The sequence below is a fragment of the Argentina silus genome, assembly GCF_951799395.1.
Source record: "Argentina silus genome assembly, chromosome: 12".
Classification (NCBI taxonomy): domain Eukaryota; kingdom Metazoa; phylum Chordata; class Actinopteri; order Argentiniformes; family Argentinidae; genus Argentina; species Argentina silus.
The window spans coordinates 21,790,013-21,807,512 of record NC_139666.1 but is presented as its reverse complement, the minus strand read 5'-3'; the positions used below and the strand labels follow the sequence as shown (position 1 = coordinate 21,807,512).

Genomic DNA, 17,500 nt, shown 5'->3' with positions numbered 1-17,500 from the left:
AACGGATACAGGTTCCAGGTCACCATTCATGCAGAAAGAAACAGGCTCAGCTCTGCACAAATTACTCTCTTTCATCTCTCTCTTTCACTCTCTCTCTCTCTCTCTCTCTCTTTCCCTCCCTTGTTCTCTCTCTCTCCCTATACCACAGTAGCGTTTGACAGACCATTATGGCCTTAGCTCTGACACACACAACCAGTTTTTAAAGATTATTGTAAATACCAAGAGGCCTTTACCAGACCCTGTCTAGTTTCCCCCTCCTTCCTTCCTCTCCTCCGTCCTTGCCCCCCTCCGTTCATCCCTCTCTCCTTTTAAACTTTTCCTTTTCACTTTTTGTGTGTAATGTGTATGTGTGTGCGTGCCTATGTGTGCGTGCGTATGTGTGTGTGTGTGTATGTGCCTGCCTATACATCTGTGTGTGTATGTGTGTGCGTGCGTATATGTGTGTGTGTGTGTGCCTGCATATATGTGTGTGTGTGTGTGTGTGTGAGAATGTGTGTATTTGCAGAGCGACAACTCCAGCTGGTGTGTGATTGATAGTGAGGAGGACGGGACACACACCACCACTTCAACAGCTGTGACAACACACTGAAGTGGAACATGTTTGTCTCAATCATGCAGCCCTGCAGTGTGATGATGCTTCACGTCCTGAGTGATAGAAACTGAGTTTGAGGGGTAATCATGTTGGATTGACAGAGAGCTCGGGAGTGAAGCTGCTCCTCTATGCTGATCTAGGAGGCAACTTTCCCCTACACAATAGAGCCCAAATCTAATAACTGGCCCCAGACCAGCACCTACATTTTTCTCCCCTCTGGGGATTTTTTTGTTTGGCTCGCATTTCGTGGGTGTATGGTGTTAAATCATATTTTTTTGTATTGTTTATATTGTTTAGTATTGTTCTTGTTGTGAAGCACTTTGCGGCATTTGTCTATGTAAAAAGTGCTAACACAAATACATTTCATTGACTTTCCCCTACACAATAGAGCTCGAATCTAATAACTGACCCCAGACCAGCAGCTATCAGGGCATCTTGCTCCTACTCCTGGGATTCCCCCTGCGGCCTCTGCTACTGCAACCAAACGCATCGCCAAGGTAACCAGATAGCATCAGTCCGTCAGTGAACCCTGAGATGTGGGTCAGGCAGGTCGAGAACACGTTGTACAGGCTGTTACCACGCCAACGCTAACGCCTTATCTATCTAAGGCCTAAGGCAACCCCTGCAGCTTGTCTTCTAACCGTATTTGGGGAGAAATAGGCATACTCTACTCTGCATGCGAGATTTAACAGCAGCGTTTTTCATTAAATGGTCAAGCTTTAGGTGTTTGCTTCCAGTGAAGTTGCAGAACACCAATCCATTAACAACTTCAATTTATAGTGCATTAGGATCAATGATCTATTTAGAGAGAGAGAGAGAGAGAGAGAGAGAAAGAAAGAAAGAGAGAGAAAGAGAGATGTAATTATGTATCTATTTATCTCTCTCTTTCTCTCATATATATATATATATATATATACACACACACACACAATAGAGGTCTAATCTAATAACTGACCCTAATAATATATTATATATATAATATATACACACACACACACACATCAGTGATTCGGATACTTAAAAGTTAGCTTTCCCGCACTGTTTAGGCCTTTGGCTGTATGAGTTTTCTGAGGGAGACGGTGCAAGGTGCAGCTATGGTCTGCAGCCGTAGGGTTATTCAGCGGCACACAGAGCGGCGCTGGGAGAAATCTAAAACCGTCCGTAAAACGATCACATCTCACGAAGGGGAGTTGTAACACAGCCCGGTAGAGGAGAATGAACGGGGAGCAACAGGAGGATTTGAGTGACAGAAACGATGGCCAAACAAACATGCTATCGCCCGTGTAACCCGGCCAATCAACAAGCCTAATTAATAAGCGTCATCAGAGCATCTGTTTCTACCAGATGGAACTGCGAGGCACAAGGATCGCTCGCTCGCTCTCTCTCTCTCAAGGTGCGCAGCCGCGCATCTAGGGTGACGGTATTCGAAACGACACATTTGCGTATTGTAGCTGCATGTGATTCTAGCATGGAGTAGCGGAATAAACCACGAAATATATCTGGACTCTAAGTAGAACTAAAACAAAAACAAAAGCTACAGTGAGATTGTTATTGAACTGCCGTTACAAAAGTTGCAGAGCGCGCGTTGTTGTCAGCACTGCGTGCAAGAAACAAGAAACATGTGCGCAAGAAACATGTCAGTTTCCGACGCCAACGTTGGGACGCGGCGCAGCAACGACGCCGCGCAGCAGGTGGTCTACTGCCCTTTGAGAATAATATAATTAGAAATGATAGAATCAACCGCCAGTTCAGTTCATTGAATTCATGCAATGAGATTGGGAGTTGCCGGTCGGGTTTATGTTGAACGCAGTGGGGGTGCAACACTGGCACGTATGCTATTAGGCTAATTAATTAAGCAGGCTAATTAATTAGAGGAACATTATGATACGTTTTTAAATGTTTAGCACTTGAATATGTTCAGTTCCAGTGCTGTCAAGTCGATGTGCCGCATCCAGCCTGTTGTTGAAACGTGAATGAAACACTGTACTATAGTATTATATAGTGTTATAGTATATACTGTACTAGTTATAGGATACACTGTACTAGTTATAGGATGCACTGTACTAGTTATAGGATACACTGTACTAGTTATAGGATATACTGTACTAGTTATACGGTACCCGCTTCAGCGAATAAAATATAAAAAAAACACTGGAATTGACAGAGACGGTTAGCTTGGTAAGAATGAACTAGGATACAAACCGCACTGTCCGAGCGCAGAGAAAATCCCCCCTATTCTAGGCAGACCAGCTTAGAAAAGAGATACAGGCGACCCGTTAAACTCACCTCAGATGGAAGACTTCGTTGAGCAAGCCCACGAAGTACTTTATATATCCAACCACAATAAAGATAGAGCGTTTGGTTTCCCGTTAGTCGCTCCGCTATTTCCCAGGCTCGGTATGCACTCCGGTGATGTATGAAGCGACTCACCGCCGGGGAACGGTGGAAGAGGTGCTGACAGTCAATATGGCCGTCGGGTCTTACCGTACGAGGCGTGGCTCATCTGATGGGACTGAGGGGGGAGAGAGAGAGCCGCGGAACTCTGAGCTGTGTTTGGAGAGGAGCTCAACGGGCACTAAGCTTTAATAGTTCACAGCCGAGTTCAAAACAGGAACTTTGTGTAGGGGGAGAAAAGATTCAGTTCAAAATGTGTACAACCTGGAACTTCAGAAATATATATATTTTAATTTAAAATAGTATAAATGTGTAGAATAGAATAGAACAGCAGCAAATTAAGTATTGTCTCCATGGATATATTTTCAATGTGGATAAAACATCAACTGTTTTTAAAAAGCTATCTTTAGATCCCCATTACAAACTGTGTCTCACTTTAAATATCAATATAGCCTACGATCCTCAGATGTTTGCCCACAAGCCAGCTAGCTTCTATTCCAGGACATACAGATCACTCTGCCCAGACGATCATGTGAGGATGAGACTTCAGGAACATCACACCTATCAATTTAGACCCCTATGGTGCCTAGCTGCAGTATTTCCCATCAATGAATCCATCCACTGGAAATGTGAGTCACTTGAGCTGGTTTATGAACAAGCTTCAACCTGAAGATGATCCTAATGAGGAATACACATGACATCAACGTTGTTGTTATGTTGCATCAGTGACTTCTAGGCTGTTTTTAGCCGTTACCCTAAGAAACCACATCATCTCCCTGATTAGGCCTGCCCAGCCGTCACTACCGTAGCTGGCCAAGTCACTCAGTCCTTCACTAATTACCTACAGCCCTACTTGTGAGTTCTTATGGAACCCTAACCCTAACCCTAAACCACAAATCAGCGAGCTACTCAAACCTAACCCTATAACCCTAACACCTAGCTAACCTACAGACCTACTCACACATCAAACATCAAACATGTCCTGGTTTACCCTCACATTACCTTATTATGCACTGTTACACACATACACACACATACGCACACACACACAGACACGCGCACGCACACTCACACGCACACATGCTTCCCCCACTCTCTTTATACCCACAAACTTGATCCACCCCCCCCTCTTTCTCTCTCTCTCACACACACACACACACTCCTCTCCCCCGCTCTCCCTATTGAAGCGTCACAGCCTCAGTCGGATGTGGTTTCTGGTTACTTTACAGCCCATTACCAGTGTCAAGGCCGCTCACCTTACTGTACTTCAGTAATAGACTGACATGACGTCACTAGAGGTACATTACTGAGACACGCTGTACTTACTGTGTATGACACATCGCCATCTGGTGGACATTTACTGCCAAGGCGTCAGAAATGTTTATTGATTTCGTCCATGAAGATGCAACAGGTGCGGCTGGAGAAAAGAGCTGCACTGAGCAATGGACTGGATGGATGGATTGGATGTTTTTGCACCGTATGATCTATTTTCTTTGTTTGCATTGACCAAATGTGATTCCCTTTTATCTAGTTAAACTCCATGGATGATGATGATGGAATTTTCCGGGTGTGGCCAGTTATTGGAATGTAACACACAGGATCTACACAATCACTCGTCTACAATACAACTTTACAATGTTTCCATCTGTTACAATAGAAATGTGTCTTCTGCTCCCCTGTCACCCCCCAAAAATACACAGTAAAATACACAGTACAGCAGCAACAGGGGAGGCTAGTGGAGGTAGAAATCGGAGGACAGGCTCATTGGAAAGCATGGAACGTAATGAGGAATGGTATCAACATTTTATACCATTCCTGATTCCGTTCCATGCATTACAATGAGCCAGTCCTCCAATGTCTACACCCACCAGCCTCCCCTGCTGTATGATTAGGTTATGATAGGCCAAAGGTCAATCCCAGTTGTCAACTGAGGGCTGTGTGAGTTGACTGCCCTATAATGAGCCTGGCCTGGTTAAGTACAGTCTAACTGAGGGAGCTTTGTGATTGGATTGGGGGATATATACAGTAAGTGGGTTAGATCGGCATGGAGACAAGGAGTGAGGAGGTTCAGACTACTAGTAGGTATAGGGTAGAGGTATAGTGATTTGTATTACACTGGTCTCAATCATACATCCATGGGTGTAGGTTTCACTAGAGAACACCCCCCCCCCGCAGAATCTCCTCCCTCACTCTTCGATGTAATACAAGCCACTAACAGCAGGCCATGGATATTGATTTAGAAATGCTAATAGGCAAAGTAATAGTCTTGAGTGTAAGGACTTGAGTCGATGAACATAGTGGTTTTAACATAGTCAACAAATGCAGCTTGACGCGCAACACACAGCTGGCACAAAGCCAAGAAGTTCCAGGGCACGTTTGTGTTAGATTGCCCTCCTCCTGTCCTATTGAGCAACAGGGAGGGAGGAATCCACTTTGGACAGTTGTTGATGTTGATCCGTTTCATCTACAGCGGCTTGTGTGTGGCTCCCACGGTCTTAAGGACACCATTTTACCTGTTTTGTTTTGTGTTATTGATGTTTAATATTTTATTGGCATATTGATAATGTCGTCGGTCGTGTCTGCTACAAGAAAAGCTGTGGCTTTATCACGCGGTTTATTGCGAAGTCGAACGAAATGCGCCGTTCAGTCCAACGTTAGAATTGCGGTGTTACCGCAACACCTCCAACAGGTCTTCGTCGGAAACAAGGTCCGGCTGAGCACCTGCACTTCTCCACTACGGTAAGAAACACTCGGTTCTGAGTAGTTGCCTATTAGCCTATTAGGCCTACTTTTATGATCGTATCGATAATCATTAGACAGAGTCATTCGAGCTACATGCCTACGAGATACCACTCAAAGTGAATTTGCTAGCAGAATTGACAACTTTAAATAGATTTATATGCTGCATGACTAATTGTGTTTAGGATGGTTAGGCCCTACAGTGTTGTTGAGATGTTATAGGTGAGAAAATATACATTCGGTGCATTGAGTCCTATGGAGAGTTTGGAGACATGATACAGTATGGACTTGGAAGGCAGTGTGTGTGTGTGTGTGTGTGTGTGTGCCTGCGTGTGTGCGTGCGTGTGATAGTGCAGCACCTGTTATTGGCACTGATTTTGTCATTCAAATTTTTTCTTAATAAGATTTAAATCTGATGACAGTGCAGAGTGACAGTTGGGTATTATGGCATCCAAAACAGTTTCCAAAGAAGTTTCTTCTTTATCCTGGAAGTGAAAGCTAACTTCGTTCCACAACTAAATCTATTTACCGTAAATGAGCGACTAGTCCGACCGTCTCCAGAAGTGATAGTGTAATCGCTGGCGGCAGCGTTCTCTTCATACATCACTCCGGATTATTCGGACCGCGATTGAATTGGCTTTCAACACCATGGAAACACAGTTACAGCCGGAGTTGCAAAAACACTACAGAGAATGGTAGACTGTGTGTGTGTGTGTGTGTGTGTGTGTATGTGTGCGTGCGTGCGTGCGTGCGTGTGCGTGTACATTGAGGACACCGAGGTCATGTCCTCTGTATTTTCTCCCGATTAAACATTTGGACTTTTTTTAAATGAATACAATTGTAACTGATAAACATAATCTATTAGACCTAAGGGTGAACATGCTCTGTTTCCTGTTACTCCCCTTTTCCATAGAAATGATGATAAGATATGTGTGGTGTGGGTCACTCACTGTATGTATGTATGTATGTATGTGTGTGTGTGTGTGTGTGTGTGTGTGTGTGTGTGTGTGTGTGTGTGTGTGTCTGTCAGTTGGCCTGAGCCCTTCAGATCAAGGTCATTGTGATGTGGTGGCCTTGCACTGAGACACTAATCACAGAATGACTGGCTGTCGAACGCTCTTATCTAGTGGGTATCTAGTACTGTAGATAACAGGGCAAGGGTCATAATAGGCCTAGTCATTCACATCCTAGTCAGACGAACTAGCAGTTCTTACAATCCTAGTCATTCACATCCTAGTCAGACTAACTAACCTATAGGCCTAGTCATTCACATCCTAGTCAGACTAACTAACCTATAGGCCTAATCATTCACATCCTCGACAGACTAACTAGCAGTTCTGAGAAAGAACTGTGGAATACATGGAACACGATGATATTGTTATTTCTACAGTTGTACATTCCATTTGAGATCATTTGAGCCTAGTAATAGTCATTTTGCTTCATTCTAAATGGTGTGTCATCTCACCTATGGACACAAAGGGGCAGCAAAAGATCACTTTAAACATTGTGCCCTATGGTGCCCTCTCCAAGGTCCTGCTGAGACAAATGTTTTTTTGTTTTTTTAATAGATCTCTCTCTCTCTCTCTCTCTCTCTCTCTCTCTCTCAAACACACACACACAGATTTCATGTGTACTTTATAATGTAGGTATGGACAGTTGGTCTTTAACATAATAGTGTTTTTGCTATCCTCATTAGAACATGTCTGCTCTTAATGAATACTGTTTGATTATGGAGGAGGAACCCAGGGACATGATGACCTTTATTGAACTCTTGGTCAGACTGTTATCTAGCTCTCTTTCTCTCTCTCTCTCTCTCTCTCTCTCTCTCTCTCTCTCTCTCTCTCTCTCTCTCTCTCTCTCTCTCTTACTTTCTCTTACTTTCTCGCTTGCTCTCTCTGTTGCTTTCTTTCTTTCTCTCTCTCTCTCTCTCTCTTACTTTCTTGCTTGCTCTCTCTGTTGCTTTCTTTCTTTCTCTCTCTCTCTCTCTCTCTCTCTCTTTGTTCCAACGTGAACATGCTGAACTACTGCCATGGGTTTACTCACGGTCAGAGTGAGAGAGAGAGAGAGAGTGATATGTTGTTGAGTAACTCTGTTAGCCAGCGCTAGCCCTCTGCTCCATATATCCCACAGTAAAGCCTGTCTTGTAAAAGTCATTTATGGGAGCTGTGTTTGGGTGTTGGCAGCATAACCAGCACAGCCTGGATATTCAACGAGCAGTTTGGCTTTCCTCTCAAGTCTTGACTAAGAAGTGTTGATCATTTCCCTGGTAACACTGGAAAATGAAGTGTCACCGTTTGTTGAATATCCAGCAGGGGAGGCTGGTGGAGGTAGAAATCGGAGGACGGGCCCATTGCAATGCATGCAATCGAATGAGGAATGGTATCATGCTTTGCAATAAGCCCATCCTCCGATTTCTACCTCCACCAGCCTCCCATGCTTTGCGCAGCCATGTGATGCGGATCGACTGAACTGAAAACATTAAATCTGTGAAAGTAAAACAAAGTACCTCTCTCATCTCTCTCTCTCTCATCTCTCTCTCTCTCATCTCTCTCTCTCTTCCGCTCTCTCCCTCGGTCTCTCCCTCACCCCCCCCCCCCCTCCACCCATCTGGCCGGTCCAGGTCAGAGGAGAAGGTGACAGTGTGTTTCATCGACCATGACGGCCAGAAGATCACAGCCTCGGGGGTTGAGGGCGACAGTCTCCTAGACGTAGTGATCAACCAGAAACTAGACATCTCAGGATTTGGTACGTAGTACACACCTACACACACACCACACACACATGCACACACACACACACACACACACACACACACACACACACACACACACACACACACACACACACACACACACACAATGGAGTGTATCCATATTCGGAAGTTGTCATTGTCTCATTGATAGTGGCAGGTTAACATGCTGCCCATCCTCTAGTCATCTGGTGTGTCAGTCTGTCCCAAATGTCTATGGCTTTATATGGAGGAAGCACAGCATCAAAGAGAGAGAAAGAGAGAGGGAGGGATGGAGAGAGAGAGAGAGAGAGAGAGAGAGAGAGAGAGAGATTGAGAAGGATTGAGAGGTGTTGAATGAGAGAGAGGGGGTGAGAGACAGACAGAGAGAGAGATAGAGAGACAGAGAGAGAGAGGGGGTGAGAGACAGACAGAGACAGAGATAGAGAGACAGAGAGAGGGGGGGGCAGAAACAGATGGGGGAGGGATAGAGAGAGAGAGGAAAAGAGAAGCTGCAGAAAGAGAGGAAAGAGACAAGAAACAGAGGGACAGACTGAAGGAGAGAGAGTGAGTTATGGAGGTGAATATGCGTCACCCAAGGCCTCTCCCGCTCTCTCTCTTCCTCTCCCTCTATCCCTCTCTTCTACCCCTCTCCTCTCAACATCTGTCCTATTTTGGTATTGAGGTGATAACATCTGCAGCTCTGGAAGTCCTCAGAGGAAGGGAGAGGAGAGATGTGTGTGTGTGTGTGTGTGTGTGTGTGTGTGTGTGTGTGTGTGTGTGTGTGTGTGCGTGCGCGCGTGTGTGCGTGCGCGCGTGTGTGCGTGCGCGCGTGTGTGCGTGCGCGCGTGTGTGCGTGTATGTCCAGGCTGAAATACTCTTGTGTTATTCCTCACTTTAAATAGCGACTCAGTTTAGCATAAAGGCAGTGTGATTACACTGTTGACTTATGAAAACCCAGGTCAACCAGCTTGTTATTGTAAAGCCCTATAGACACCGGTGCAGTGACCTGCTTTGATGTGACAAGACCATGGCTCAGCCGAGGGCTGGAGAACCCTCTCTGTACAATAACTGTCACTAAATCTGATTGGAAACATGATCCCAGAAGGATTTAGTTTCTGTTTAGAGTTGTGTGCTGAATCACTTTATGATATATAAACATTTATGAAAGAGAGAAGACAGTCACAGATAGAGTCATGGATTCCCATGGGTGCGGTTTTACACAGTCTTAAGATTAGGAATGCACACACACACACACACACACACACACACACACACACACACACACACACACACACACACACACACACTTTAACAACGTGAATTCATTGCTCTGAGAAACCGATACTCGTGGTGCTGCAGGCTGAACTAGAGAGAGAGAGGAAGTTGCTCATTAGTACTAAAGCAGTCACCTGAGGGAGGTGCTGGTCACGTGGTTGCTGCTAGAAGAACAGCTCTCCTCTCAACCCCATCCCTTGGTCATTGGTGGAGGAAGAGAGACATGACAACCAGGAGAGGCTGGTGGAGGTAGATATCAGAGGACGGGCTCATTGTAATGCAGCCCGTCCTCCGATTTCTACCTCCATGTTCTCAGGAGTCACGTGATGGTGGGCAAGAAGAAGGACACAAGAACTCAAGTCAACTAACTTACGAACAGACCTGGGTTCCAATAACATCATTCTAACAATCATTTCAAATACTTAGCCGTGCTTCATTGAGTTTTCCTCTCATTGGCCCAGCCTTCGACACAAGCGTTTGTTTTCATGCAGTTTTCCTCTGTTTGCCTTGGCAACAAATTGAGGTCTTTAAGCCCTTTACAAATGGTGTGTTTGCCTTATGCATACGTCAACGTTGACTTAGCTATCTAGGCTATCTGTCATCTCTCTAGTGTGTGTGTGTGTGTGTGTGTGCGTGCGTGCGTGCGTGCGATATGATCGCATCATGTGAGCAGTTGGTTGTTTGCTGAGTCACCAATAACAACGTCCTCCCTCCTCTCCCTTGTTACTAACCCCCCATCAGGTGTTCTACAGCCAAAAACAACACTTGTTCAGTTGCTAAATCCTTGCCAGTTTCATCATCATCTGGTTCTGGGGATAGATCTATTCAGACTGCTCATCTGAGTGTTTGGGTTCTGTCTCGAACTTTGACCCAATTATGTCATTCACCAACCCCCCGAGGAGCGCTAACAGGAGCCGCCCCTAGATGGTGCTAGACTGACTCTGGGTCAGTTTGGGGGTTTCCGTAGTAATGGTCCAGGCTTGGATATGGGGAGCGTAACCTGATCCTAGATCTGTGCCTAGTTCAGGGGAGGCTGGTGGAGGTAGAAAGGCTGGGCTCTTTGTATTGCATGGAATGGAACGAGGAATGTTCCATGAATTACAATGAGCCCGTCCTCCGATTTCTACCTCCACCAGCCTCTACTTGTCGAGGGCCAACTTCACCCTGGAGCATACAGTGTTAGTGCCCGATGTGTGCAGGATTGCCAGTACAGTTCTTCATTTGGCCTACAGAGGGCAGTGTGCCTCTTGCACCATTGAGTTCCAACAGGCAGTGTTTGACGCATAGAGTCTAGGGTTGGAACCTGTGTGTGTGTGTGTGTGTGTGTGTGTGTGTGTGTGTGTGTGTGTGTGTGTGTGTGTGTGTGTGTGTGTGTGTGTGTGTCACATTCAGCTCTGTGTCTCAGAGGGAAAGAAAGCCTTCACTTATGTGTAGCAGGAAACAACGCTTTGATCTTTTGAAAGAGAAATCATACTTTTGAACTCCCACAGTGCCCCCCCCCTCCTCTCTCTCTCTCTCTCTCTCTCTCTCTCTCTCTCTCCCCCCCTCTCTCTCTTTTCTACTTGACAGAGTCACAGTTCAACAGGTGTGTGTCTACTGGGGTCAGTGCCCATCTCCCTAAGGGCAGGCCTAGGGTCAGCTCACCAAGGCATGACTGACCTCACACCAGTGCCTCACATCCTGTCACCACAGAGATGTGTGTGTGTGTGTGTGTGTGTGTGTGTGTGTGTGTGTGTGCAGGTGTGCATGTGCATGTCTGTGTGTGTAACCCTAACCCTAACCCTCCACCTTGCCATGACCAGCACTATTGCTGTTCCCCTCCGCCAGCCTTTATTTATCTCCCTGAATTCCTGCTCTATATCTATATATATATATATAACCCATATCACCACATACATGATGCTCTATATCTATATATATATAACCCATATCACCACATACATGATGCCCGCTCCCAGCCCATATCTCCACATATGTGTCCACAGATCAGTAGCAGAAGAGGGGTATGGAGGTGGGTCATCCAGCCTCTCCCAGCCGGCCCCAGGCTCCACTCCAGCGCTCATGAAAGACTCTCTCACAGCCCCGCGGCCACGTTCACATTCTTCTCCCTCCATCCTGTGATTAAAACGTTTACATTAACCTTTTTACTGACCGCAGGGTTTCAACCACCACCACCCGCCACCACCCCCGGCCCCCACCACCCACCACCACCCCCGGCCCCCACCACCCACCATCACCCCCAGCCCCCACCACCCATCACCACCCACCATCACCCCTGGCCCCCACCACCCACCACCACCCCCGGCCCCCACCACCTGCCACCACTCCCGGCCCCCACCACCCACCACCACCCCCAGCCCCCGGCTCCCACCACCCACCCCCAGCCCCCACCACCACCCCCGGCCCCTAGCCCCCACCACCACCCCCAGCCCCGGCCCCCACCACCCTGGCCTCCCCCGGCTCCCCCGGCCCCAATCCCCGGCTCCCCCACCACCCGCCACCACCCCCGGCCCCCACCACCTCCGGCCTCCACCACCACCACCACCCCCAGGCCCCCACCACCTCCGGCCTCCACCACCACCCGCCCCCTGAGTTCTGCTGGGAGTGCCAGTCTGGTCCGACCCGTCTGCCCTGAGCAAGTGAGACACCCAGCATGGCACTGTACTGCAGGCACCAGAAACCAGAGTTCTGGTCTGGTCTGTAACAGCTCGTTAGCTGGTGGAAGGTGGAAGGTGGTCGAAGCGAGGGGGGGAGAGAGGGGGGAGAGGGGGAGAGGAAAGAGAAAAATATTCCTTGGCAGCCCTGTGTGTGACTGTGAAGACCAGGCTTGTTAAACACCACCAACCACCTCTGCTAACATTCTCCTCATTCAGAGAGAGCTGTTCTCTATTCCTCTTCCCTCTCTCTCTCTCTCTCTCTCTCTCTCTCTCTCTCTCTCTCTATCTCTCACTATCTCTCTCTCGCCATGTACTGTATCTCAGAGAGCTGAGAACAGAGAGCTGTTCCTATTTCCTCTCTCTTTCTCTCTCTCTTTCTCTCTCTCTCTCTCTCTCTCTCTATCCCTCTGAGAGGGGAGAGGAAGTCCTAGTGGAATGTATGTTTGTTAGGCTGAGGTGGTTTTAACGGTTTCTGGCCTGGTTCCAGGGTGTGGGTGGTTTTTTTGGACAGGTTGGGTCTGTGTGTGTGTGTGTGTGTGTGTGTGTGTGTGTGTGTGTGTGTGTGTGCGTGCGCGTGTGCATGCGTGTGTGCGTGTGTGCGTGTGTGCGTGTGTGTGTGTGTGTGCGTGTGTGTGAGTGTGCGTTTTGGGGCTGGTCCGGGGTGTGGGTGGCTTGGCTGGGTTTTAGATGACCTCTTGGTTTGGCTTAGTGTGAAAGACGCACACACCCTCTGTTTTTCTCTTCTCTCCCCTCCTCTCCTCTCTCCCCATCTCTCCTCAAACTTCTCTTCTCCTCCTCTCTCCTCTCACCTCCTCTCCTCTCCTCTCCTCTCACCTCCTCTCCTCTCACCTCCTCTCCTCTCCTCTCCTCTCCTCTCCTCTCCCCAGTCCTCTCCTCAAACCTCTCCTGTGCCTCAACCCACCTATAACTCTTGGTGATCTCCCTGCTACCCATCAATGTAGGAGCTGGCTAGTGCAGGTGGTATCAGTGTTCATCATCTATGGCACCTTTCCAACACACCGGACACACCAGGGGAGGCTGTTGGAGGTAGAAATCGGAGGACGGGCTCATTGTGATGCATGGAACGGAATGAGGAACGGTATCAAACATGTTACATGCATGACAATGAGCCCCGTCCTCCGACGTGTTTGATACCATTCCTCAGATGAGCCCCGTCCTCCGATTTCTACCTCCAACAGCCTCCCCTGCACCCAACACATGGAGCCTTGAAGCGCCTAAACCACTTTAGACTTCAGCCTTGACGAGCTGAAAATATCGTTTGTTACGTAACCGCCATTCGGAAGGTGTCACATCATATTCAGCCATACTGAACACACCCAACACACAGTATTTGTCATTCAGACTGGACAATAGCACAGAGCTAGTAGTTTGTTATGTAGGTCACAAGGTGTCACATTCAGTCTCTCCCTCTAACAAAGCCGACACAGTTCATCGTTGTCAATAGAACAGAGATACACATAGTTATGTAACAGCCAGTCCCAAGGGTGTCACATCACATTCACCCCCCAGGAGAGCTTGCCCCCCCCCCCCCCTCCTCCTCCCCCGGGGCGACGATTATATCTGTGTGTCCTGGATAGCCTGCTCCAGTGTCCTGTCTAAGTGTTCATCTTCATAAGAAGAACACAACTTAGAATGGAAGCTGAGTGACACTGGGGTGAGGCGGTGGGTGGAGTGGAGTCTGGGGCAGTGGGGTGGAGGCTGGGGCGGTGGGGTGGAGGCTGGGGCGGTGGGTGGGGTGGAGTCTGGGGCGGTGGGGTGGAGGCTGGGGCGGTGGGGGGAGGCTGGGGCGGTGGGTGGAGGCTGGGGCGGTGGGTGGAGTGGAGTCTGGGGCGGTGGGTGGAGTGGAGTCTGGGGCAGTGGGTGGAGGCTGGGGCGGTGGGTGAGGTGGAGTCTGGGGTGGTGGGGTGGAGGCTGGGACGGTGGGTGGCTGGGGAAGAGGCTGGGGTGGAGGCTGGGGCGGTGGGAGGGGGGGACCAACAGTATTACTCTCATGACCAGAGGCGTCCCACTGTTTAACCATGGTGGAGTGATGCATAACTCGGCTGCTTGAAGCCACGTCCCTGAGACATGTGATGGATGTTTTGCATACGTGTCCCTAATCCTGAACAAACGTAAACGTCATTATTGAAACACGTTCTAGTGTTCTATGCAAAATATTGGTCTAATAGACATTCTCCAGTATTGCTATCTTGATGAAGGATCCTATTCTATTGATATACTGCATCCCTCCCTCAGAAGAACACAGAGTCATAACTCACATGATGACGCTCAGACAGGATGAGATCACTGCTCAGCAGGACCACCCACAGCACACAGACTTGCACGTGCACACATGCAGATATGCACACACACACACACGCACGTGTGCATGTGCGCACACGCAGACATACACACACACATGCATGCACGCATGCACGCACACACACACACACAAACACTCCCACGTGCACACACACACACACACACACACACACACACACGCGCACACACACACACACACACATGCACATACACACACACAAACAAGCATCAACAGAGATGTAGAGGAACTCCACAGTCCTCTGGGTTAATACTAGTTAGAGATGGAGAGAGGGAGGTCAGACCTCCTGTCTGTAGTCTGAACATGGAATATGGTTTTAAGTGGATGACGTGTGTGAGTGTGTGGGCGTGTGAATGTGTGTGTGTGTGTGTGTGTGTGTGTGTGTGTGTGTGTGTGTGTGTGTGTGTGTGTGTGTGTGTGTGTGTGTGTAGAGTGATTGTGGAGGCTGGGGACTCAGCCAGAATCCTCTCCTCCTTGATAACACAGCGCCAGAGAGTCTGGGGTCTGGGGATCCCCTCACATGCAGACTGTGATGTCCACGGGTTCATGTAATACATGTAGACATCAATGGGCTTTGCACTGGGTCTCAGAGTACTAAATACAGTGGAGGGAAACCCCCTGGTCCACTGTCAGTGTGCAGCAGGCAACCTGGTGATGCCAAAACACACACACACACACACACACACACACACACACACACACACACACACACACACACACACACACAGACACACTCCGTGACAGAATGCACACCACAATCAGAATGCTCACCATAATCATTTCCATAAATTGTTGTTATGGTAAGACATGTTTCTGACCACATGTTCCTGTGTGTGTGCGGGTGTGTGTGTGTTCACGTATCTGTGTGCATCCATGTGTGTGTGTGTGTGTGCGTGTGTGTGTGTGTGTGTGTGTGTGTGTGTGTGTGTGTGTGTGACATACGTGTGTGTGTGTGTCTGTGTGTGTATGTGTGTATGTGTGTGTGTGTGTGTGTATACGTGTGTGTGTGTGTGTGTGTGTGTCCAGGTGCGTGTGAGGGGACACTGGCCTGCTCCACCTGTCACCTGATCCTGGACCAGAAAGTGTACGACCAGCTGGGACACATTGTTGACGAGGAACTAGACATGCTGGACCTGGCCTTCGGACTCACAGACACGTACGTCACATACACACACACGCATACACACACACACACACACACACACACACACACACACACACACACACACACACACACACACACACACACACACATACACACACAGACACACACACACACACGTATGTCACACACACACACACACACACACACACACACACACACACCACAGACACTGGTCAAGGCCAGTGTGTTCTCCTCTCACATATTTCCCATCTTTGTGTAGAACACTTCCTAACCATCCATTATGGAATGACGCAGTCAGATTTATTAGGAAATAAATGAGTCAGATTAGGAGTGTTTTTATCACTGAGTTTTACCACGATGTTCCTGTCTCACACACAGTGCAATATTACCCAAACACACCCAACACTAACTCACTCTAACATGTTACCTAAGCCAATTCACATGTGAACCACAGCCGGGACATGCAGTATTGTACTCTGCAGCAGCTCAGAGGGTGAATCGCTGTCCTGAATAGGACTTCAACATGATTTCAATATGGATTTGTGTGAAGTGTTATTACTGTCCTGACTCCTGTTGTACTACAGTACGTGTTCTGTAGGTCTCGTCTGGGTTGCCAGATCTGACCCTCCTCTTCCCTCTTGTTCTCTACAGGTCTCGTCTGGGTTGCCAGATCTGACCCTCCTCTTCCCTCTTGTTCTCTACAGGTCTCGTCTGGGTTGCCAGATCTGACCCTCCTCTTCCCTCTTGTTCTCTACAGGTCTCGTCTGGGTTGCCAGGTGTGTCTTTCTAAGACTCTGGAGGGCATGACAGTCCGTGTCCCTGAAGGGATCAACGACATGAGGCAGAGTGACGACACTGGATCCACTATCTCCTCCTAACCCTAACCCCCCCCCACACACACACACACACAAACAAACACACACACACACACACAGCAAACCCCCTAACCCTAACCCTAACCCCCACCTCTTTACCCCCCACCTTTACCCTCCACCCCAACCTTTAACCCCCACCAACCAACCACCTTCACCTGTATAGACCTTTACTATTGACTAAATATTCGTCTTCAAGAGAGATGTGTGTATATTTGAAGTTCTAATGTCATTCCATTGTAAGATGTAATTTGTCTGTTTTTTCGAGACAGTTGATGTGATGAGGTATAGGACACGCCCCTCCGGAATGGGACAGAGACATGATTTTTTTTCATGGCAAGAAAGGCCAGTCCCCTGAGAAGACCCACACTCCGGTTCAGACAGGCCAGTCCCCTGAGAAGACCCACGCTCAGGTTCAGACAGGCCAGTCCCCTGAGAAGACCCACGCTCAGGTTCAGACAGGCCAGTCCCCTGAGAAGACCCACGCTCAGGTTCAGACAGGCCAGTCCCCTGAGAAGACCCACACTCAGGTTCAGACAGGCCAGTCCCCTGAGAAGACCCACACTCAGGTTCAGACAGGCCAGTCCCCTGAGAAGACCCACACTCAGGTTCAGACAGGCCAGTCCCCTGAGAAGACCCACGCTCAGGTTCAGAAAGCAACACTCTCATTCACTACCACTCGCCTACAGTTAAAGAATGCAAAGCGTAATAGTATATGGTAGCACACACATTTTGTATGGTTAGAATGTTGAAATAAAGTTGTTTTCTCAACC

The 17,500-nt window shown here is 48.2% G+C and overlaps 3 protein-coding genes across 4 annotated transcripts in view; 1 reads left to right on the top strand and 2 right to left on the bottom strand.

Moving 5' to 3' along the window:
• LOC310813274 (radixin) overlaps window positions 1-3,000 on the bottom strand; it is a 25,808-nt gene extending 22,808 nt beyond the window's left edge. For both annotated transcript variants that reach the window (XM_083682141.1, XM_083682142.1), the window contains exon 1: window positions 2,879-3,000. The gene's annotated coding sequence lies outside the window, so the exon portion shown is untranslated. The remainder of the gene's footprint in view (window positions 1-2,878) is intronic.
• arhgap20 (Rho GTPase activating protein 20) overlaps window positions 1-17,500 on the bottom strand; it is a 243,720-nt gene that overhangs the window by 195,872 nt on the left and 30,348 nt on the right. The gene's annotated exons all lie outside the window — the stretch shown is intronic.
• Window positions 5,447-16,733, top strand: fdx1 (ferredoxin 1; the record flags this gene model as incomplete). Its single annotated transcript, XM_083682678.1, has 4 exons — window positions 5,447-5,725; window positions 8,346-8,470; window positions 15,756-15,885; window positions 16,613-16,733. Exons 1-4 carry the CDS (start codon window positions 5,550-5,552, stop codon window positions 16,731-16,733), a joined length of 552 nt encoding a protein of 183 aa, XP_083538804.1. The 5' UTR covers window positions 5,447-5,549.